Source organism: Budorcas taxicolor, chromosome 1 (assembly GCF_023091745.1).
Source record: "Budorcas taxicolor isolate Tak-1 chromosome 1, Takin1.1, whole genome shotgun sequence".
Taxonomy (NCBI): domain Eukaryota; kingdom Metazoa; phylum Chordata; class Mammalia; order Artiodactyla; family Bovidae; genus Budorcas; species Budorcas taxicolor.
In genome coordinates this window covers 67,502,976-67,525,418 of record NC_068910.1, presented here as the reverse complement: position 1 = coordinate 67,525,418, position 22,443 = coordinate 67,502,976, and the positions used below count along the sequence as shown (strand labels likewise).

Genomic DNA, 22,443 nt, shown 5'->3' with positions numbered 1-22,443 from the left:
GAGCTCCAGGAATTTTTTTGCTGGCTCTTTTTGGGTGGTTCTTTCCCGGTCTTGGTAGCTTCCTCTCATACTGGCACCAAACACAACTCAACTGAGGGACCACATGGAACCCACCATGCATCTCAGGAGCTCTGTGCAGCTATCTTTATGCTGGTACTCAGTCCTGAGAACTCTAGATGCCCCTGTTTCCCCAAAGCCCCTACTCTGTCTCAATTCAGGGAGACTGCCAGGCTTTGTCTGGGTTCCTCCTGATGCTATTGTAGCCTAGAAACTCTCAAGGCAGCAACCCACAAACAAGGCTCACCTCATTTGTTTCTTCTCTCAGGGATCAGTGTCTTGTGCTGCCTATGGTTCAATGGCTGACAACTGTTTCACATTTTTGTGTTTTGTTGTTATTATTTAAAGTGGGAGGACAAATCCAGATCCTGTTACGCCATTAAGCTATATTTTAAGGACAATTTAGAAAATCTGAGACATAGGATTTCTCTGGTGGTCCAGTGGCTAAAACTGAGCTCCCAATGCAGGGGACCCAGGATCAATCCCTGGTCGGGAAACTAGATTCCACATGCTGCAACTAAGACCTGGTACAGTCAAATAAATAAATAAATACATATTCTTTTAAAAGGTCACATAATTAGGTTTTACTATTCAGTGAGACAGAAATTTTCCCTTCATCCTTAATTTTCTTATAGCAAACTTAATTGGCAAAAAATGAAAGTGCTTAGGACCTACTATTGTTGTTTAGTTGCTCAGTGGTATCTGACTCTTTGCAAACCCATGTACTATCGCCCTCCAGGCTCCTAAGCCCATGGGATTTCCCATGCAAGAATACTGGAGTGGGCTGCCACTTCCTTCTCCAAGAGATCTTCCTGACCCAGCAATCAAACCTGTGTCTCCTATACTGGGAGGTGGGTTCTTTACCACTGAGCCACCTGGGAAGCCCAGGAACTACTATGAGCCCTATGTTATAATAACAGGGTAACCTAGGCTTCATCAGTATGTGAACTGAGAACTTCCAGATGTGCAAGTTGGATTTAGAAAAGGCAGAGGAACCAGAGATCAAACTGCCAACATCCACTGGACCATAGGAAAGGCAAGAGAATTCCAGAAAAACACCTACTTCTGCTTTATTGACAGCTAAAGTCTTTGACTGTGTGGATCACAACAAACTGTGGAAAATTCTTAAAGAGATGGGAAAACCAGACCACCTCATCTGCCTCCTGAGAAATCTGTATGGAGGTCAAGAAGCAACAGTTAGAACTGGACATGGAACAACGGACTGGTTCCAAGTTGGGAAAGGAGTATATCAAGATTGTATATAGTCACCCTGCTTATTTAACTTAGATGCAGAATACATCATGTGAAGTGCCACAGTGAATGAAGCACAGCTGGAATCCAGATTGCAGGGAGAAATATCAATAATCTCAGATATGCAGATGATACAACCCTTATGGCAGAAAGCAAAGAGGAACTAAAGGGCTTCTTGATAAAGGTAAAAAGATAGTGAAAGGCTTAAAACTCAACATTTACAAAACTAAGATCATAGCATCTGGTCCCATCACTTCATGGCAAATAGATGGGGAAACAATGGAAATAGTGACAGACTTTATTTTCTTGGGCTCCAAAATCACCGCTGATGGTGACTGCAGCCATGAAATTAAGATGCTTGCTCCTTGGAAGAACAGCTATGACAAACCTAGACAGCACTTTAAAAAGCAGAGACATTACTTTGCCAGCAAAGTCTAGTCAAAGCTATGGTTTTTCCAGTAGTCATGTATGGATGTGAGAGTTGGACTATAAAGAAAGCTGAGCGCCAAAGAACTGATGCTTTTGAACTGTGGTATTGAAGAAGACTCTTGCGAGTCCCTTGGACAGCAAGGAGACCAAAGCAGTCGATGGCAATGGAAATCAGTCTTGAATGTTCATTGGAAGGACTGATAGATACTGAACTGAAGCTCCAATACTTTGGCCACCTGATGAGAAGAACTGACTCATTGGAAAAGACCCTGATGATGGGAAAGACTGAAGGCAGGAAGAGAAGGGGACAACAGAGGATGAAACGGTTGGACGGCATCACCGACTTGATGGACATGAGTTTGAGCAAACTCGGGGAGTTGGTGAAGGACAGAGAGGCCTGGCGTGCTGCAGTCCATGGGGTCGCAAAGAGTCAGACATGAGTGAGCCACTGAACAACCCTGCTGCCCAGGATGGAGGATTAAGGGTAATTTTCTTTTTTCAAGCATTGATATTTAAAAGTTGCTATTTACTTTCTTATTTTTTATTAAATACGAACATTCCAAAAATTATTTACAAAAAAAAGGGAAATTTTGCAACCCTAATATAAAGTCATATCTAACAAGTCTAAAATTCATTTTTCTGTGCAGCAAAAGTGAACTATAAAAAAGTCACTTCTTTCAGCTTGAAATTTTTTTCTTAAAAAAAGATAAAACACTGTAACTTATCTAAAGGGCAATCATGGTGACTGGTAGCATGTGGCAATTAAAAAAAAAAAAAAAGAAAAAACTATGCATACTGCTTGTCATCACCACCTACCACACTTGTCATCCAAAATTCTAAAAGCTGACATTTAACTTGGTCTGGCAAAGAAACCAGGTTTTTAATGACCTAATGCTAAATCAAACCATGTTTTTTCCCTTATATAGTAATAATTTGTAGGCAAAACACAGCAAGTTTAACACTTCCCTCATTAGAAAATGCTGCCCATTTCACTCAACTTTAAAATTCTACAGGCATTCTTGTCTTTTTGCTATTCATTCCTCAACCCCTCCAAACAATAACCAACACCCTAACAGCAGCCCAAATAATAATTACAGTGAAAAAGCAAATGCTAAGACTATGTCATTGGAGCAGTTATTTAATCTCTCCAAGCCTCAGTTTCCACTTTTTCGAAACAGGGACAAAAGTACAACCCACAAAATTTAATGAAATAAAGCAAGTCTAGTGCCACAGTATAAACTCTATGCTAAGAAGGTCCAGGACATTTCAACAAACTCACAGGAGAGATGAAGGATATTTTAAATGGAAGGAAACACAGCGATACTCACTACATGCTGAGAACTGCCCAAACTATTAGACTGGGGTGGTTTAGAGTTTTTAACATTTGATTGCAGTACATTCCTTTATGACATCACATCTTTGGGCAGCTGGGTTTTCAGTGGTAAAAAACAAAACAAAACAAAACAAAACACTTCCACTTCAAAGTTAATGTGGAACACGCAATGAGGGTGGTGCTATTCAGTTCAATCCGGTGCCAACGTCTGAAAAGCTGTTGAGTGCTCAGCAGGCACCCTCAAACTTTAAGTAAGTAACTGTGGTTATTTAGGAACAAAGTAAATTATTTTCAATTTCTTGGCATCATTTTTTGCAAACAGCTACTAAAGTTGTTGGGATGTAAATGTTTATTATTTGGACCTAACTACTTAATGAACATAACAGTGACTTAAGGGTGCTGTTAAAAACTTAATGAGACCCCAAGATGCCATGAGACAAGAGAGTTTAGGCACCTCTGGCTTAATGTTGGACTAGCAGAGTAACTTCTGTAAATGGCAATTATGACTACTTCACAGCATGCAGTTTCACTTCATGTTCTGTGACAGAGAATACTGTCCCAAAGTTTTATGGCTCATGTTTCCATGATAAGACAAAAGAGAGAAAAAAAAATGAGGTAGACAAAAAACAGACTAACAGCCTGGGGTAAAACTAGGTCCAGAGTTAAGGCCTGAAAATAATCTTGCCTCTAGGCAGATAAAAGCAATTAATCCTTCCTACAACACCAGCATGTGATACCAAAAAGAACAGAAGCTCTCCTTTTAAGAGTTAGGAATTTATATCAACAGTTTACATCTCCATCTTTTAAACAGGTGATTCATAAATTCTATTTTGAGCATCATCCTCCATTTCCCCTGGGCTGACCTTCTCTTTACTCCATCTTCTATTTAGGATACAATTATAAAGCAAATTATTTCCCTTTACAGAAACATGAGATGGGCTGAAAAACAATGAGATAGCCTGTGCGTTTTATGCATCTGTCTGTCTGACTGGCTACTTGTCCTTCCCTCGTGATGGTCTTTTCATGTGCCTAACTGTATAGAGAGGAGAAAGGCTGAACTCTACACAAAACTGATAGCGTCTTCTTCTATCTCTTACGACATCAGTTCCAGGAAGAAATATGTAGTGTTATAACTTATTGACCATCACACTTGCTGCTTATGCTGTTTCAGTACAGTATACTAGTCACAGTCACTACCCTGGGTCACTGCTCCACAGACACCAAATTTTCAGTTCAACTGAACATTTTTCTGAACTAGTAATTTTCAAAAATGACTAACACTAAAAATGAGCATGCTACTAGAAAGCATATTAACTATTATCTAAGAATGTTTCAGAAGGTTGTTAAATACATGCAATGAAAGAAATAACCAAATTTTTTTCTACCTAAAGAAAAGTAATTTTAAAACAAACTGTTAATCATACTTATGAAGTTATAAACAACATTCATCACAGATTTTAACTGGCATTTCATAAAAACCTTAGTGATGTGGTTAATAGTTAATGCTAATATTTAAAACTTCCAACAGAATTTTTCAGTAACAAATCCAAATAACGTGTTAATATATGTGTTTTAAATCAGCAATTGGTCAACCAGCAGCTCTTTAAAATATACAGAATCAATTTTATACGAAAAGGTACAACACTTTCAACACAGAATACTATAATTTAGTTTAGGGAAGTCTTCCCCCATGCCATTTATTTCATAATCATTTATTCTGCATTACAGGTAAGACACTGAACTAAACACTAGGGATACAACATTCTAATGAGATACGGGCCTTTCCCTCGAGGAGAGCAGCACTGAGACACAGAAACAGTTTCCCATTCTGTGATGCTCCCGTAGGCCCAAAGTGCTATGGAAACACCAGCACTTGGTTCAGGCTAAGGGTTTCAGAAAATTCATTACTGATGCCATGTACGTGTGTGCTCAGTCATGTCCAGCTCTTTGCGACCCTATGGGCTGTAGCCCACCAGGCTCCTCTGTCCATGGGATTTCCCAGGCAAGAATACTGGAGGGAATTGCCATATTGACCCCACAGTAGACAACAACAGCACTAAAATTCTGGAAACATGGTCATTTTTGGATAAAATCTGCAAGCCAGAAAAGTTATGCCGTAATCTATCATAAGAAAGCCTACATAAACCATGCTCAGAAACAGTGATCGCAATCTAATTATATCAGAACCTCTGGGGGGCTGGAGCCCAGGCATCACTATTTGGAAATTATAATGTGCATCCAGAGCTGAAAGACACTGGTTCACTGACTAAGTCATAGTATCAGGACTGATTTAACATCTTTATCAACATTAAGACAGGACTGGACTGATAAGTGGATACCCAGGCCCTAAAAGGATCCAGGAACTGATTTTCACTTGCACCCTATTTTTTAACATATGCCAATAATTGGAAAGACAACATTTCATGGTGAGTGTCTCATGGCACTTCTGGCCTATGCCAAGAAAAGTAAGTGACTGCCAATCTTTAATGACATGTATGGCCTAAGATGTCTAACTGTTTAAACTTTAGAGCTGGACAACTGGAGCCTACGGAAGTCACAAACTTTGGGTACTAGAAGGCTGAGTCCTGCTAGGATCACTTCCACCACTGGATACAAGCATACAGAGAACAATGAAGGCAGCACAAAAAAAGCATTCACCTTGTGATAAAGTCCACAAAATTCATGGAAGGAAGAGACAAGAATAAGAAGGAGGGGGTGGGTGGGACAGATTCTTCTGGAAGGAAGAAGATTCCTGAAGCTGGAACTGACTGGCTTTGACTGGAAAGATAGAAAAAAGCATTCCAGCATTCCAGGAAGAAAGGATGAGGGTTGGAAAAAGAAAAATACTTTGGGAGGGTGCTAAGGTAACACCAGTCTCCCTTAAAGGAGGTCAACAGTGAATCATGGGGTGGGCCCAAATGATGGAAGGCCTCAACTGACAGGCTGAGGAGTTTGAACTTTTACTGAAAAATGGGGTAACACTTTGGTTAAATATAAAAAACGATTTTAGAAGATTCTTCTGGTAGATTAACATGCAAGATGCAGTGAATCAAAGGACTGAGATAGATGAAGATAAATAGAACATCTCAGTATTTTCCCAGCACAATTCCCTGAGTACATTTTTTTTGTATTCAAAAAAAAAAGTGAAGGCTTTTAAAAATGAACATTCTACAGCACAGTACACATCTTGGTAGCATTCAGACTAGAATGTCAAATTAATTTTACAAGTCAAATGATTTATAAAAAGGTCTGTTAGCTCTTAAATATTAATATTTTAAATATTAACTTTTATAATAGAAAAGCTAATGACATACTCAGAAGATTAAATATCCATTTATGTGAGATCTATAGAGAGAGGCAACATTCAAAGTTTTCTTCTCCTGAAAACTATTACTTATACAGTCTAAAGCTAATGAAAATAAAGAGAGTTAATAAGTAGCAGAGACAATGTTCTTAATATTTTCTTAACATGAACACTACCTTCAAAAATGGGCTTCCTGGATGACACAGTGGTAAAGAATAAGCCTGTCAATGCAGGAGACACAAAACATGCAGGTTTGATTCCTGGGTGGGGAAGATACCCTGGAGTAGGAAACAGCAACCCACTCCAGTATTTCTGCCTGGAGAATTACAAGGACTGAAGAGCCTGGGGGGCTCTAGTCCAAGGGGTCACAAAGAGTCATTCACAACTGAGCACAGTGGCAGCAATGCCAAAATGGATAGCTGGGGAGTTACTTTTTTTTTTTTTTTTAACCATTATTTGGCATAAAAGAGGACCTCTGGAGGTTTGGAATTGAGATTATCCTTAGGCTTCCTGACCTATAGGTAATAAATATTTTGCAGCCAGAAATTTGACTTCCTAGTATTACTAACAATCACCATTAAAGAAACATTTAGAATTTAGACAAATTAGGAAACCACCAAAACACAAGCAGCTGAATAGTGTTTCATATGCTAAGACAAACCTTTTCCCCATACACAGTCTTTGATCTAGATAGAATTCATCAGTATGAGATTTGTAGTACAAAGAAACATACTTTGCAAATTAACACTGTAGCAAGCGACAGTTTGGTTGATTTAAGTATAAATAACAATGTAAACGAACTAAGTCCTGACTGCTTATAACACATGCTACTAATTGTTTCTTAGAAAACATATAACCTCTTCCTGTTCACTCAAACCATGTTACTGTATTTACCAAAAAATACGTATTTCTTATACATTGTTCTTTGCTTAAGATTTTCCATTATGTCACTATTTCCACAATCAGGGTAAAATTTTATTATTTTTGAGTATTAAGATCAGGTTTAACTGATCATAATATTCTGTATGTTAATATTCTGTATGTAGATATTACGGTCTTCAGCCTTTCCCTACCAAATCTGGAGAAACTCTAATGCTCATGGGTTTATAGTTGTAAGTATGCCTTTCAAATGTTATTTTTAACTTTTAAAAATATGACCAATACTCAAACTGATCCTACATAGCAAAAACATAATATAGGACAAGTAGTTATCACAAGAAAGCCTCTAACAATAATCACATTTGAAATAATCCCAAACTGAAGTTACCTGTCAAAATCTTACACCAAGAAAAGTAATATTCAAATTAATATTTTTAATCTCATCCATCTGCCCACAAAATAACCCAAACCTTACTAATCTACTATTTTTCCTGTGCTGCAGTAGTCCTTTAAAATAAACTATCAAAATAATTTCTTAACCAATATGAAATCAAGCACCTACCTTACATGAAATTTTAAAGGTTTAAAATTTTCTTAATGGAAATATAAAAGCCTCATCACAAGATATTCCAAAAATAATAAACAAATATTCTTATAGTCCATGACTATACCTGAGCTATAAGAAATTCTGTTCATTCCGCAAAAATGTCAAGCAAGCTGTTTTACAGGTTTACATGATATGCTATACATTGCAACCGTATTTTTTTGGAAAGAAAGATTTACTTTTAGAAGCAGCAGCAGAACCCAAGAAAGCAAAAATCTGTACCCAAACTGGCATCTCTCCCCACTCTCATCAAAAACCTTCAGCATGCAAAGAAAACTTTGAAAAACAATACGGTCTGGTTAAAAGGAAATAAAAGCATGACCTGTGAGGTGAAATACAGTGAGGGGGTTATCAGAATCTTCTTTTGAAAAAAAGAAAAAAAAAAAGGTTGAATCTGAATTACTGCAAGCAAACAGATCCTGATGAGCTGGGTTGCGAGAGAAGACTTACAGAGCACCGCTACAGCCCCAGACTCGAACATGAGACATTCTTCCTTATGCCTGGTTTCCACTATGAGGCTGAAAGGTGGGGGATCCAATTTGTGATAGATTCGAAATCCTTTGCTGAACGCCATTCTCCTTTCTTCGGAGGCAGCCCTGTGAAAACCAAGCAAAGCAAATGAAGCTAACGTTTCCTTCTGCAGCAAGGACTGCAAGCCATCACGAAGTCCCTCCCTGCCAGGTTTTGATGGGGGGGGGGGGGTGTGAAAAAAAAAAAGCGGAGGGAGTGCGGAGAGAGCTAGGGGACAGAATGGTTTATTCCAAAAGGTAAGTCGTCACTTAATTTTTTACCGAAAAGCAAGAGGGAAAGCGGTCTCATAGCAAGGCAAGACAGGGTTCTCTTATCACTCCAAGTTCCAAGAACGGTTTGGTTAAGATGAGTTTCCCCTTTCTGTTTACCAAAAAGGAAAAAAAAAATTGAGTCTATTTTCGCTCGGGAGTGGTTTATCCGCTTTCTGCTTCGGGATTTGTCACTGCCGTTTGAAAGGGAAAACGATTCGGAAACTTCAAACCGATCCCCTGGGCTGGGGGGCGCGAGGGAAGAGACGAAGGTGGGAAGAAAGGTGAACAGGGTTGATTCAAAGCTCCTTAGGGGTGAGAGAAGAGAAAGGATTATTCGACACCACAGGAGCTCCCGGGGCGGGGAGCGGCAGTGAAAGGAAGCCGCCCAAGCCCTGGGCACCGCCGGCTGACGGGTTCGGGGGCAGGTAAATATCAATGGCCACCGGGGTGGGGAGAAGAGTCAAGACTCGGGACTGGACCAGGGCTCCTCGGGCCGTCGACAGCCCGGAAAGCGGCTCCTTCTCAGGAGGGGACGCAAGCGCCTGAGAAGCCCCATTCCTCCGTTATACGCCAGAAGAGAAGACCCGGCTCCCAGACGGACTCTCTGCCTTTCCCGCGGGCAGGCACGCTGACAGCCGCTGTCACCTCAGTACCCCCTCCGCCCGGCGCGGCGCCCCGCATAAAACCGGCGGTCCCCCACCCACCCCGCCTGCCCTCCCGTACCCGGGCTGCCGGCGGTGGCCGCTCACCGCTGCCGCCGGGCTGCGGAGGAGGAGACTGCTCCAGGAAGCGCCGGCCCGCGAGCCTCGCAGCCGGTGGGTCTGGCCGCGGCCGCTCCCCGCCCCCCGACAGGCCGGCTGTCTCACCTCTTTCTCCGGCTCCTCCTCCTTCCGCGGCCGCAGCCGCCGCAACCGTCACTTCCGCTCTGGCGCGTCTGTCTCTTCCGCATTGCGCCGCGGCCGAGGGGCGGAAGGCCCGCCCCCTTAGCGGGGAAGGGGCGGGGCGTCGTGGGAGGTGCCGCCCCACTCCCTGACTACGCCGCGGGTCGGTTATCCGTGAGCTGCCCGCCGCCTCCGCGCGCAGCGACCTTCGCTTCGGGCGGCCTGTTTCCCCAGGCGGCGGCTGCAGGTCCCACCGCTGAGGATGCCGGGAGAGCGAAGATGCGGCCTCCCCCGCCTCCCCTCGCGTGGTCTCCTCAGAGCTTACCGACCCTCCCCTAGGGTGCCGGGGAGGGACTCTGGGGAAAACTTCGGGGGCTTGCCCCAGAAGGCGTCAGGACTACCCCGCGCCACCCGCACCGGCCTAACGGGCTCGGGGTTAGGCCTGGGGACGGCAGCACGCCAGACAAGCGGGCAGCGCCTGAAGAGCTGTCCATGGTGTCTCACGGCGTCTGGGTAGGTAGCAGAAGAGCTGGTTGCCCGCTTTGGAACATCCCTGTTCGCTGCAGTTTTCTTGTGTGTTCTGGAGCTCTCCGGAGCACCGTAAAAGAGTTGTCTGCTGTCTGAAATCACAAGCCAGGATCTCGAGACTTCCACATGGCCGTACTGAGGCCCAGGCAGTAGCTCTGGGTTGTCACCGGATGGCGAATAGCTCTCGCCAACCGTGTAATTTCACAGCTCAGGGCATCTTATCATTTCACCCTATCCTCATTTTCCAACAAAGCATGCTTCCTGGATAATATCAGTTTGTCCCATGGACTTCTCAGTCCATTTCCACTTAATAGACCTAAACTTGGGAATGAAGTCAAAACCCACAAGGTGAAAAGGAATTGGAATAAACTCAAAAGATCTCTGCACCTCAGGAAATCATTCCTCTTGCTTAGCCTCTTTCCCTCCTTGCTTGCAACAACAAAAGCAGAATTTAAATTTAGTGTATTGCACGAGATCATTTTCCCCTCCAGGCCCTATCATGTGACTTAACATTTTTTCATCCATTTTAGAGAATCTGAAACCATCCGGATTTCAGTATACCAAAGTAGCTACAATTCATTAGCAAAGAAACCACTTCTTTTATGGAAGGAAATATGCAAAGACACGGGTTTAGTTTGAGGACCGGAGGGGATTTCTCTCGTTTAGTACCATCTCCTTAGAAAAACTGTTTTTGCTCTTTGTAGTGCTTTCTAACAGTAGCCTCAGAACTAAACTCATTAAGACACTCTACTGGTCTATGGTTGCTTTATTTTCTTTTTCCTCTCCAGAAGAATCTATTTCTTTTATGACCACACCCTGTGGCATGCAGGATCTTCGTTCCCTGAGATCAGGGAGTGAACTGAATGTGGTTAAAACCACGGCCAGTTTTAACCATTGAACCACCAGGGAAGTAACCAGAAGAATCCATTTCGATTGGAGGTTGCACTGGACAGAGAAAAATGAAATGGGAGTGAGAATGGACTTTTTTCCTTTTTGCCTTTCTAGGTATATTACTTGTATAGCCCCAAAGGAATAGCAGATAGATAGGCACCAGAAAAACTTATGGAAGGTTATGGCTTCAGGAGATGTGTTGATGTAATTGAGTATGACGCTGGCAAGTTGTTCTTTTTTTTATGACAGCTGAGACCCAGAAAAGTTAACTTGTTAAAAGTTACTCAGTGTGATGATAAAATTTTAAAAAAAAATTAAAAGAACCAACAAAAAAATTGCTTTGAAGTAGGGTTGGAACCACCAAACTTGCCCACTCCATCTCAGTGCTAGGCTCTTTTCAATGATCTGCCTATTCCTGGTTCCTTTGGATTTCAACTAAGGAAATTTAGGTTAACATTTCTTGGTTCTGGTCTGAATTGCTGCTTTTTTCTTTGAATTAGACTGGACTCTTTTTCAAGAGTTGTCAGAAGGCCACAGCTTTACCAAGTCTTTTCAAAACAGATCATTGTAGTCATGAAATAAGCACATGCTCAGGGTTTAAAAACATACTTGTGTTAGTCACTCAGTCCTGTCTGACTCTTTGCAACTCCACGGTCTGTCCATTGAATTCTCCAGACAAGAATACTGAAGTGGGTAGCCATTCTCCAAGAGATCTTCCCAACCCAGGGATTGAACCCAGGTCTGCCTACATTGCAGGCAGATTCTTTAAAAACATAAGCGCCATTTTATTAGTGATTTTTAAAAACTGTCACTCCTTGTTTATCTTGTCTCTCTTTTATTTGTACTTCTATATTACAACATTTGAAAATAGCTGGCCAAATTGTCACCAAATTTGAAGTTTGGAATGGGCTGACTTTAAAATACAAGTTAAATGGCATACACAAACTTCTCAGTGAAGTCCTAAGGGCCTATGGAGATGGGCTGACACAATCTTGACCCTTGAAAATGAACAGCGAGGCCTGTGGTTGGATGAAAAATAGTACCTCCTAAAGATATCCACATCAGAGACATTACTTTGCCGACTAAGGTCCATCTAGTTATGGCTATGGTTTTTCCAGTGGTCATGTATGGATGTGAGAGTTGGACTGTGAAGAAGGCTGAGCGCCAAAGAATTGATGCTTTTGAACTGTGGTGTTGGAGAAGACTCTTGAGAGTCCCTTGGACTGCGAGGAGATCCAACCAGTCCATTCTGAAGGAGATCAGCCCTGGATGTTCTTTGGAAGGAATGATGCTAAAGCTGAAGCTCCAGTACTTGGCCACTTCATGCGAAGGGTTGACTCATTGGAAAAGACTTTGATGCTGGGAAGGATTGGGGGCAGAAGGGGATGACCGAGGATAAGATAGCTGGATGGCATCACTGACTCAATGAATGCGAGTCTGAGTGAACTCTGGGAGTTGGTGATGGACAGGGAGGCTTGGCGTGCTGCGATTCATGGGGTCGCAAAGAGTCGGACACAACTGAGCGACTGAACTGAACTGAACTGAACCCCTAGAACATGTGAATATTAATTTCTGGGGAAAACAAGGCTCTGTAGAGATGTTTGTATTAAGGATTTTGAAGTTACTTTGGATTATCTGGGTATTCCCTAAGTGCAATCACAAACGCCCTCATAAGACAGCAGAGGGAGACTTCACACACATACATGCACACACTTACACACACAGAGACAGTATGAAGACAGGTAGCGACTGCAGCAATGTGGTCACTAGCCAAGGGATGTCAGTGGCCACCAGAAGGCAGGGAGGATTCTTCCCTGGAGTCTTAGAAGGGAGCACAGTTCTGCAAATATCTTCATTTCAAATCTCTGGACTCCAGAACTGTGAGGAAATGAATTTCTGCTGTTTTAATCTGCACAGTTTGTGGTAATTTGTTACAGCAGCCACAGACAACTAATAAAAGACAATGTAACTTTCCATCAGGAGAGAAACTGAGCTCAGTAAAACAACCTGATAGATGTTTTAAGACAACAGCTCCCATAGCTTTGATTAATTGAAGGCAAACACTATGATTTTTAGGGATTTCCCTGGTGGTCCAGTGGTTAAGAATCTGCATTTCCAGTGCAGGGGGGATGGGTTCCATCCCTGGTCAGGGAACTAAGATCCCACACGCCAAAAAAAAGAAAAAAAACCCCAACATGATCTTTAAATGTTGGGTTTTGACCAAATTAGTCTCCTATGGACAATTCCCTGTATCAGGTTGAAACATACATTTGTTGTTTCTTTAGAAATCATTGATTATCTCAATAACATAAAAAATATACCATATGTTACAAGGCTATGAATTTTGACATATTCACGTATATTAATGGTAGCCTACTTTTCCTGGATTTCCTTATCAAAAATGCTAGAAAGCATTTGGTAAATTTGGGGAATGTTAACAGCCTGATTCTGTTATCTTTAATAGCTCCTTTCAGGTTATGGAGACAGATACAGATCTTCGTATCAAGATCTGCAAAGATCCATTATAAAGGCATGGATGACTCCTTGTTAAAGAGAAAACAATGGTCTTGAGGAGCAACACAATGGTAAGTTATAAATAGCATTAGTTAGCTATTTGCTTTGAACAAGTTCATAGTAATCAGTGAAGGATAAGATTTTAAATAAGAAAGACAAATTTTGTCAGTTGAAAACATGTAAGTTTGAGGGCAGAATCATTGAGAATAAAATCAAAAACATCAAAGACTGAAAAACTGTTCACACATACCAGAGTTAAGGAAATTGCCACTGGAGCATACAGGGAACTTGTATGTGACACTTGTTTTCATTTGGAAAAAAGAGACCCAGTCAAGGGAGCTCAGTGGTTTGTGTTAATGATATACAAGGATTCTTGTGGAAATCAAAGGACCAGAGCCATAACAGGACTTGGCCTTCCCAAGATCAGAGTGGTAGGATGTTCATTGTTCAGTCTGGCTCTTGCTGGCTACACAGCAGGCACTGTGGAATTTCAACATCTAAAGGTACATGTAAAAGGTAAGCTTTCATGGTCAAACTGCTTTTGTGAAGTAGCTTAAAATGGTTTCTACAGGATTTGTCAAATCTTTTATCCTTTATCATGTATTTTGAATTGTCAAGCATGGGGTAAAACGTATATTTTCCTAAATATCTTTTTAAAAATTTATTAAGTCAATTTACAATGTTGTGTTAATTTCTGCTGTACAGCAAAGTTATATGTACATTTTTGCATATTTTTTCCAATATTTTCATATTTTTTCCAATATGGTTTACATATCATATTGACTATATTAATAGTTTCCTGTGCTATATAGTAGGACCTTTTCTTTATCCATTCTGTGTGTTAAGTTGCTTCAGTCATGTCCAACTCTTGGCAACCCCACAGACTTATGTAGCTCACCAGGCTGAGCTAGTCCACGGGATGGATTCTCCAGGCAAGAGTACTGGAGTGGATTGCCATCCCCTACTGCAGGGGATCTTCCTGACCCAGGGATTGAATCCGCATCTCTTTAAGCATTGGCAGGCAGGGTCTTTACCACTAGTGCCACCTGGGAAGCCAGTATATATAGCAGGACCTTGTTCTTTATCCATTCTAAAGAATGGATTTTTACAACTGTTAATCCTAAACTCTCAACCCAACCCCACCAAACCATGGGACCACAAGTCTGTTCTCTGTGAGTCTGTTTCTGTTTCATAGCTAAGTTCATTTGTGCCATATTTCAGATTCCACATATAAGTGATATCACATGGCCAGTATGCTCAAACTTATGTCCACTCAGTCAGTAATGCCATCCAACCATCTCATCCTCTGTTGCCCCCTTCTCCATTTGCCTTCAATTTTTCCCAGCATCAGGGTCTTTTCCAGTGAGTCTGCTCTTCACATCAGGTGACCAAAGTATTCGAACTTCAGCTTCAGCATCAGTTCTTCCAATGAATATTCAGGGTTGATTTCCTTTAGGATTGACTAGTTTGATCTCCTTGCAGTCCAAGGGACTTTCTGACTTACTTCATTGCTATGAATATTGGGGTGCATATCTTTTTGAATTTCAGTTTTGCCCCTATACGTCCAGGAATGGGATTGCTGGATCAAATGGCAACTTTTTTAGTTTTTTAAGGAAACTCCATACTGTTCTCCATAGTGCTAGACCAATTTTCATTCCCACCAAGTGTAGAAGGGTTCCCTTTCCTCCACACCTTCTCCAGCATGTTATGTGTAGATTTTTTAAATGATGGCCATTCTGACCAGTGTGAATTGGTACCTCACTGTCGTTTTTATTTGCCTTTCTCTAATAGTGACATTAAGCATCTTATTCATGTGCCTGTTGGCCATCTGTCTTTTTTGGAGGAATGTCTATTTAGGCCTCCTGCCCATTTTTTGATTGGGTTTTTGTTTACATATTTTGGAAATTAAGCCCTTGTCAGTCATGTCATTTGCAAATATCCCAATTTGTAGGTGTCTTTTTCTTTTATGGTTTCCTTTGCTGTATAAAAACTTGTAAATTTGATTCAGTTCAGTTCACTCACTCAGTCGTGTCCGACTTTGTGACTCCATGAATTGCAGCACACCAGGCTTCCCTGTCCATCACCAAATCCCGGAGTTCACTCAGACTCACGTCCATTGAGTCAGTGATGGCATCCAGCCATCTCATCCTCTGTTGTCCCCTTCTCCTCCTGCCCCCAATCCCTCCCAGCATCAGTCTTTTCCAATGAGTCAACTCTTCGCATGAGTTGGCCAAAGTACTGGAGTTTCAGCTTCAGCATCATTCCCTCCAAAGAAATCCCAGGGCTGATTTCCTTCAGAATGGACTGGTTGGATCTCCTTGCAGTCCAAGGGACTCTCAAGAGTCTTCTCCAACACCACAGTTCAAAAGCATCAATTCTTCGACGCTCAGCCTTCTTCACAGTCCAACTCTTACATCCATACGTGACCACTGGAAAAACCATAGCCTTGACTAGATGGACCTTTGTTGGCAAAGTAATGTCTCTGCTTTTCAATATGCTATCTAGGTTGGTCATAACTTTTCTTCCAAGGAGTAAGCGTCTTTTAATTTCATGGCTGCAGTCACCATCTGCAGTGATTTTGGAGCCCCCCAAAATAAAAGTCTGACACTGTTTCCCCATCTATTTCCCATGAAGTGATGGTACCAGATGCCATGATCTCCGTTTTCTGAATGTTGAGCTTTAAGCCAACTTTTTCGCTCCCTTTCATCAAGAGCCTTTTTAGTTCCTCTTCACTTTCTGCCATAAGGGTGGTGTCATCTGCATATCTGAGGTTATTGATATTTCTCCCGGCAATCTTGATTCCAGCTTGTGCTGCTTCCAGCCCAGCGTTTCTCATGATGTACTCTGCATATCAGTTAAATAAGCAGGGTGACAATATACAGCCTTGACGTACTCCTTTGCTTTTATTTCTATTACCTTGGGAGACTGACCTAAGAAATCACTGGTATGAATTGTGGTAGAGAATGTCTACATTCCCTTCTAGGAGTTTTATGGTGTCATATCTTATATTTCAGTCTCATTTTCCTAAAGATCATTTAAAGTAACAGCCCCTGAACTGGTGCACCGCAGTATACATTCTGAGAAATGCTGTGCTAGGCATTTTCCTCATACTGGATGAGTCTAACCTCTGAGCCTCTGTGAGAGTTAGGGGTGACGGGGTTGGGAGGAAGCCAGTACAAATAACGGGCTCAGAGGTCCAGAAGCAGGCCAGTGACCAATCAACATTGTGTATCAATACTGATTTCATGTAACAATTTTTAGCCTGTCTACCTTTGCTGAGCAATCTGGAGTCTCTCTTAGAAACTATGAACCCAACGCCCATAGACAGTTGTTTACCTGAAACAACAAAGTGTTCTTTGTCATAATCAAGGAATGGCAACACTCCCTCTACTACATGGATATTACAGTTAGAAATGAGAAGAGTCATTGTAACCATAAAAAGATACAATGTAACAACTGACATTTTCATATTGTATCTTGCAGCTCTAAAACATGTGACTATTTTTAGGAGGATGTCAGAATTTCAAGGGAAATTCTCATTTAAAAATTAGGTATTTGTCCAAATGCCCTGAACTATGCGTGTTTATAAAGGGTAAAACATTTATAATAAATCATACCCCACAAACCTATCTTTAAAACAACCAAGGAACTCTGTATTTTAGTATATTCTCATGAGGAAGTCACTTAAGATTCCTGAAAATTCTGGGCCAGTTCTGGGTGATGAGGTCTTCACTGCAGACAACTCTGGTTCAAGTCAACTGCAGCCTGTGAGAGAAGACGCGGAACATACCTGTTTTCCTGAAACTAGGAAGCTGGTGTGGTCAACGTGAAACCGTGCTCCTTTAGATCTCCAAAGAGTGGCCATGCTCAAGAACTGTCCTCTACCCATTACTGAGCTGGTGGGGATACAAAGGCAGGCCAGCTCCTGGAAACACAGAACTCCTCAGGACCATGACTTTGTACTGAGGACTCTGTCAGCCCTGCTGAAACTTCCTTAGAATTCCACTGATGTCTGACACCTTCCGTAATTCCTTCCCGATCACCCTCAGAGGTCACACTTACTCACAATCTCTTGGCTCTAAAGCTCTCTCAGCCTCCTCCCACTCCCTCTCCTTCACTCCCATCATCATTTCCACCCCCCAAATCTCTTGTATATCCAATGCCATCTCAGGGACTGCTCCCCAGAGGACCTGAACTAACACACTGGGGGACTTACCCTCCCCCTCCTTTCTTTGGCCAAGGGTTGCTCCCAGAGGTGTTGGACCCTCTAGCCTGTAGCACAGGCTGAGAAAGCCCTCCGGCACAGCTGCAGGTGTTTGCACCATGACATCAATAAGGATGTGGCTCACCAGCATCATTTGGTACACAACAGTAGTTATCGGTATTTATGGCTGTGGTTTATAGTCTCAATAACTTTCCTTTTCAAAAACCCTCCTCATCTATTTTGCAAGTATTTTTAAAGACTGTGCCAAAAGAAAAAACTGAAAAGACAAAAACCTCAAGCTTTATTAAAATGTCACCCTCTGAATTTAAACATTTGACAATTTCCTTCCTAAGAAAGAATGTCCTTCACCTATTTCAGGAATAAAAAACTTCCGGTTGAGATATAAGAACTACTTGTTCAACACACAGTTCTATGCTAAATTCACCAAACTCACTCCTGAAAGTATAAGAGCCTGATGGATTTTATAGGATGAAGAATCTGAGTTTAACTTCGAGTCCTTAAAAGCAGATATAGGAAAAGTGGGAAGTAATCAGTCCAGTAGGTTTCAAAAAACAAATTTAAGGCACAAATGATGTGCATGTCATATATATATATACATGTCTATATATTTTAGTACACTGAAGTTGAGACTAAGCCTTCTATTTTAATTCTATTTAGTAGGCCACTGAGTTGTAACAAAATTCATCAAGAATGAATCTGTAGGGATAAGCAGTGTTCCTACAATAAAGATAAAACTGACAAGAGCAATAAAGAGTGCATGACACTGTTCTAAATAGTATTTGACTTGACCAAGGTACTCATGATAATTATCTCACTATATCAGTCATTTGAAATGCTCTAAGTAAAATTAGTCGCCAGCCAAATGCAACAATGGTTCTATTTAAAAATTAATTTAATGCTTGGCTAAAGGCTAATTACATATGTAACTATCAAACAGTAGTTCTTAATTTCCATAAAGTTCTTTTGAAAATCACAGAATCATTTACAACATGGTATAAATATTATAGGGCTTCCCTGGTGGTTCAGTCGGTAAAGAATCCCCCCGCAGTTTGGGACACCTGGGTTCGATCCCTGGGTTGGGAAGATCCCCTGGAGGAGGGCACGGCAACTCACTCCAGTATTTTTGCCTAGAGAATCCCCAAGGACAGAGGAGCCTGGTAGGCTACAGTCCACAGGGTCTCAAAGAGTCAGACACGACTGAGCAACTAAGCACAGTACGTAAATATTATAGAAGACCATGGGTATTAAACTGCCTGGGTGTGGCGAATCAGCAAAATGTGTTCTTTATTGCATATATAACTCACATATGTGGGATTTTAAATATAATGCTAGACTACTAAAATACAAATGCATGTATTTAACCTGGTCAGGGAGTAAAATCATAATGAGACAGGACAGTCAGCCCAAACCATGCAGTTAGGTTGTGGGTCTATTATTTCCAAAAATGAAATGTCTGTGTTCTTTTCAGAAACCTATGTTGCGTATATTATTTAGAGCTCACATTAAACGAACAGTTGACTGTAATGCTAACTCAGGAAGGAAAAAAAGTTCACCATTCACCAATGACTAAGTCCACACTCAACTCTCAATTTTAAGGCAGCACAGCTTCAGTGACAGCAACTGCTAACCAAAAGTGATGAATATTTAGTCACTTGCCAGCCCTTTTGTTGCAACAGTGTAGTAATTTCCCTAAGACAATTTGCTACTGAATAATTTTTCTGCTGTTAAAAGGCTTACTCTGTAGAAAAACACCACAGATTTCCAGTGTGAAAGTAACTCCATGGTGGTATAAATATACATATGCATAACTATACAGTATACACTGCACACATCCTTTACAGAGAACAGTTAACTGAGAGGGTTAATTTAATTGACCATATAAAATACTTCTGTAAACAAAGTATGGCAGGCAGTAAGGAAACCATTCATAGACTTCCTAGAAATAATCTGAATTCCTTTCATTCTGAAGAAATTGCATTTAAGGACACAGTATTGAATATTAATAACATTCTTTGTATTAAAATGAGTCAATATTTTACAGTTTAAGAAACTTTACATATATACAAAATTTTTACACTGGGAATGGTATTAGAGCAAATAGGCTTTTTTTAGTCTCATAGATCTATTTTCCTTCGATCAAAGACTTAAATTCTTTCACATTGTGGTCACTTGCAACAGACATAGCATGATCCAGAGCTCGAACACTTGCAAGGAGTTTTACTATCTGTTTTATGTTTTCTCTAAAAAAGAAAAAAGGAAACCGAAATAAGCAAGTTACAGCATGTGAAAAAAATTATCCATATTAAAAAAAAAAAATTTCCTGTTTAGATGACTAGCCAGAAAAAGGACTCATTAAAAAAAGAAAAAAACAACACCCCACATCTCGTTCAGATCCATGATTTTCATTAATATCTAGAAAGGAAAGGAAGCAATCTATTGCCTAACTACTTCAGAGCCCAGCCACCCATTCCTTCCCAAACCCAAGTCCTAGCTCTTCCAGAATACACCAGGAACATAAATTGCATTTGTGAGTATTCATCACCAGTCCATCAAGATCCAGCATAACTTCCATTCCTCTAAAATCCAATAATAAAGTATAATCTGGCTTCCTTTATCACCCAGCTACAAGTCATTCTCAGCAATCCTCAAATTTTAGCATATATCAGAATTAGCTAGAGGAGTGCTGAAACACAGACCACCGAGTCCCTCCCTTGGAATTCTGTTCAGCAAGTCTGGGGTGAGGCCTGAGAATCTGCGTCTCTAACAAAGCTCCCAGGTGATGCTGCTGCTGCTGGTCCAGGAAGTACGTTTAACATTAGTTTGAATCAGTGTGACACTGTCAGGTGTCTCTTCTCTACAGAACTGTATTAAGCACCTTCCTGGGAAGAATTATAATTTGTAAGATGTTGTGACCCACGTGGAGCCTACTTTATGTGCACTACACACAGCAGGTGTTTAAATAGCTGCTAAATTCTTTTCTGTAGAAAAGTGAATACTGTTTGTTTATATTTAAACTCCCCAAAACACTGCAACCAACACCAAAATGATATAAAACTTAACATAGACCACAAACATCCCCAAATTGGGATATAACCTTTAATATACTTGGGGTTTCAGTGGCTATTTTTTTCTTGGATTTATATCTGTAAAATGAACCTCGAAAGACCAAGATGCATGACATTCTAAGAGTCTACAGTCTCCTCAATTTTTCAAGGGAGAAGGCAGAGAAAATAATGATTCATTCATTCCCCTTACAGCTGGTGCTTACTAGAAGTAGAAGTCGTCCCTAAATATTTTCATGAATAAGTAACATACTGAAAAAAGATTAGGTAAGAGTTGCAAAAGTGAAAAAATACAATGCACATTTTTGGTAGGTTTATCAATATGAAGTTAATGTACAATTTAAAGTAAAATATAAACATGTCGCTACCAAAAGCATTTTAATACTAGACCCAAAAACTAAGACTCTAGATCACTGTTTCATTCAGTAATTATAAATAATTACCTTGCATTTCTTTTTTCCACATCAGAGCACCCAATACTGTTTCTGTAAATTGTATCTGCTAAGTGTACAAGGTATCGACAGAAGTTTTCTAACTGAGAAATAGTTCTTTCTCCTTTCAGATTTACGAACCACTGCTTGGGGAAACAATTAATTACCTATGGAGAAGAAAGATGTAGAACAGTTAAAACAAAAATAAAGTGCCTAAAAGCTGAGTCTAGACAACAGGTATAATGTATTTAACTAGAAGATATGCTATTGAGCTATGTATTAACTAATTACTTAGAAGGGATATTCTTTTAAACCAGATTTTCTACATAAGCTATACAAATACACTTGGATATACTCTAATATTAAACTTCGACAGACACCCAAAGTAAAAGATAATTTCTCCAAAATGTTAAGTACATTGGGGACATAAAATTGATAACCAACTGCCTCACTTTCCAGTCTTCCAAGCCCTACATGAATTGAACTGACTTTTCGTCAGCAGTTTCTGATGTAATGATATGTATAGCATAAATACCAAATTACAGCCCCTCCCCCGCAGAATGGTTCAGTCAGCAGGCACCTGTACCAACAGCGGGAGCCACGCCGGCCCAGCACAGGGTGGAGAGAGCATCATGCCAGAGGGGCAGCCTAGGGCAGGCACCTAAGCAGGGCCGGCACAGCATGGCGGCAACTCGGCATGGGGAACCGAAACCTGAGCAAGGGGAAGCCCATTCCCACTTGTGAGAAAGCGGCCAGTGGGCAGACAAGGCGCCCCACCGAAGAACCTGGGGATGCTTGCAGAAACAATGGATTTGAACTGGGCCAAGCAAGTACCAGGTGAGCCTGGAACATCTGCCAGGAAACAAGGAAATGCTCCCCCAAATTAGAAACAAGGTCACAGAGGTCAACCTGAAGGAGCCCATACTAATCAAGTCTTCTAGGACAATTCTTGCCAAAGATGCAAAATGTGAATATAGCCATGACAGAATATCAGGAAAACCCAAACTAAAGGACATTCTATAAAAAACTGGCCTATCTTTCTCAGGGGTATCAAGGTATGAAGGTCAAGGAAACCTTCAAATGACAACTGAATGCAAAGGATGATCTGGAAATTTCTTTTGCCAATTTCTTTGGATATTATTGAGACAGCTGATAACACTTGAAAAGAGCCCTAAGAATTAGGTGACAATATATAAATGTAATTTCCTAATATTGATGTTTATACTGTAATGTACAACAAAATCTATGTTTACAGGAAACAAGACACAAAAA

General features: G+C 40.9%; 2 protein-coding genes across 2 annotated transcripts in view; both read right to left on the bottom strand.

Moving 5' to 3' along the window:
* Positions 1-9,588, bottom strand: part of SYNJ1 (synaptojanin 1) — a 92,426-nt gene extending 82,838 nt beyond the window's left edge. The window contains exons 1-2 of the mRNA XM_052650552.1: positions 9,506-9,588; positions 8,308-8,453 (exon numbers count right to left, since the gene is read on the bottom strand). Coding sequence (XP_052506512.1) covers positions 8,308-8,453; positions 9,506-9,588 — 229 coding nt within the window. The remainder of the gene's footprint in view (positions 1-8,307; positions 8,454-9,505) is intronic.
* A 10,090-nt stretch (positions 9,589-19,678) lies between these two features.
* Positions 19,679-22,443, bottom strand: part of PAXBP1 (PAX3 and PAX7 binding protein 1) — a 31,428-nt gene continuing 28,663 nt past the window's right edge. The window contains exons 17-18 of the mRNA XM_052641565.1: positions 21,184-21,338; positions 19,679-19,918 (exon numbers count right to left, since the gene is read on the bottom strand). Coding sequence (XP_052497525.1) covers positions 19,801-19,918; positions 21,184-21,338 — 273 coding nt within the window. The 3' untranslated portion in view covers positions 19,679-19,800. The remainder of the gene's footprint in view (positions 19,919-21,183; positions 21,339-22,443) is intronic.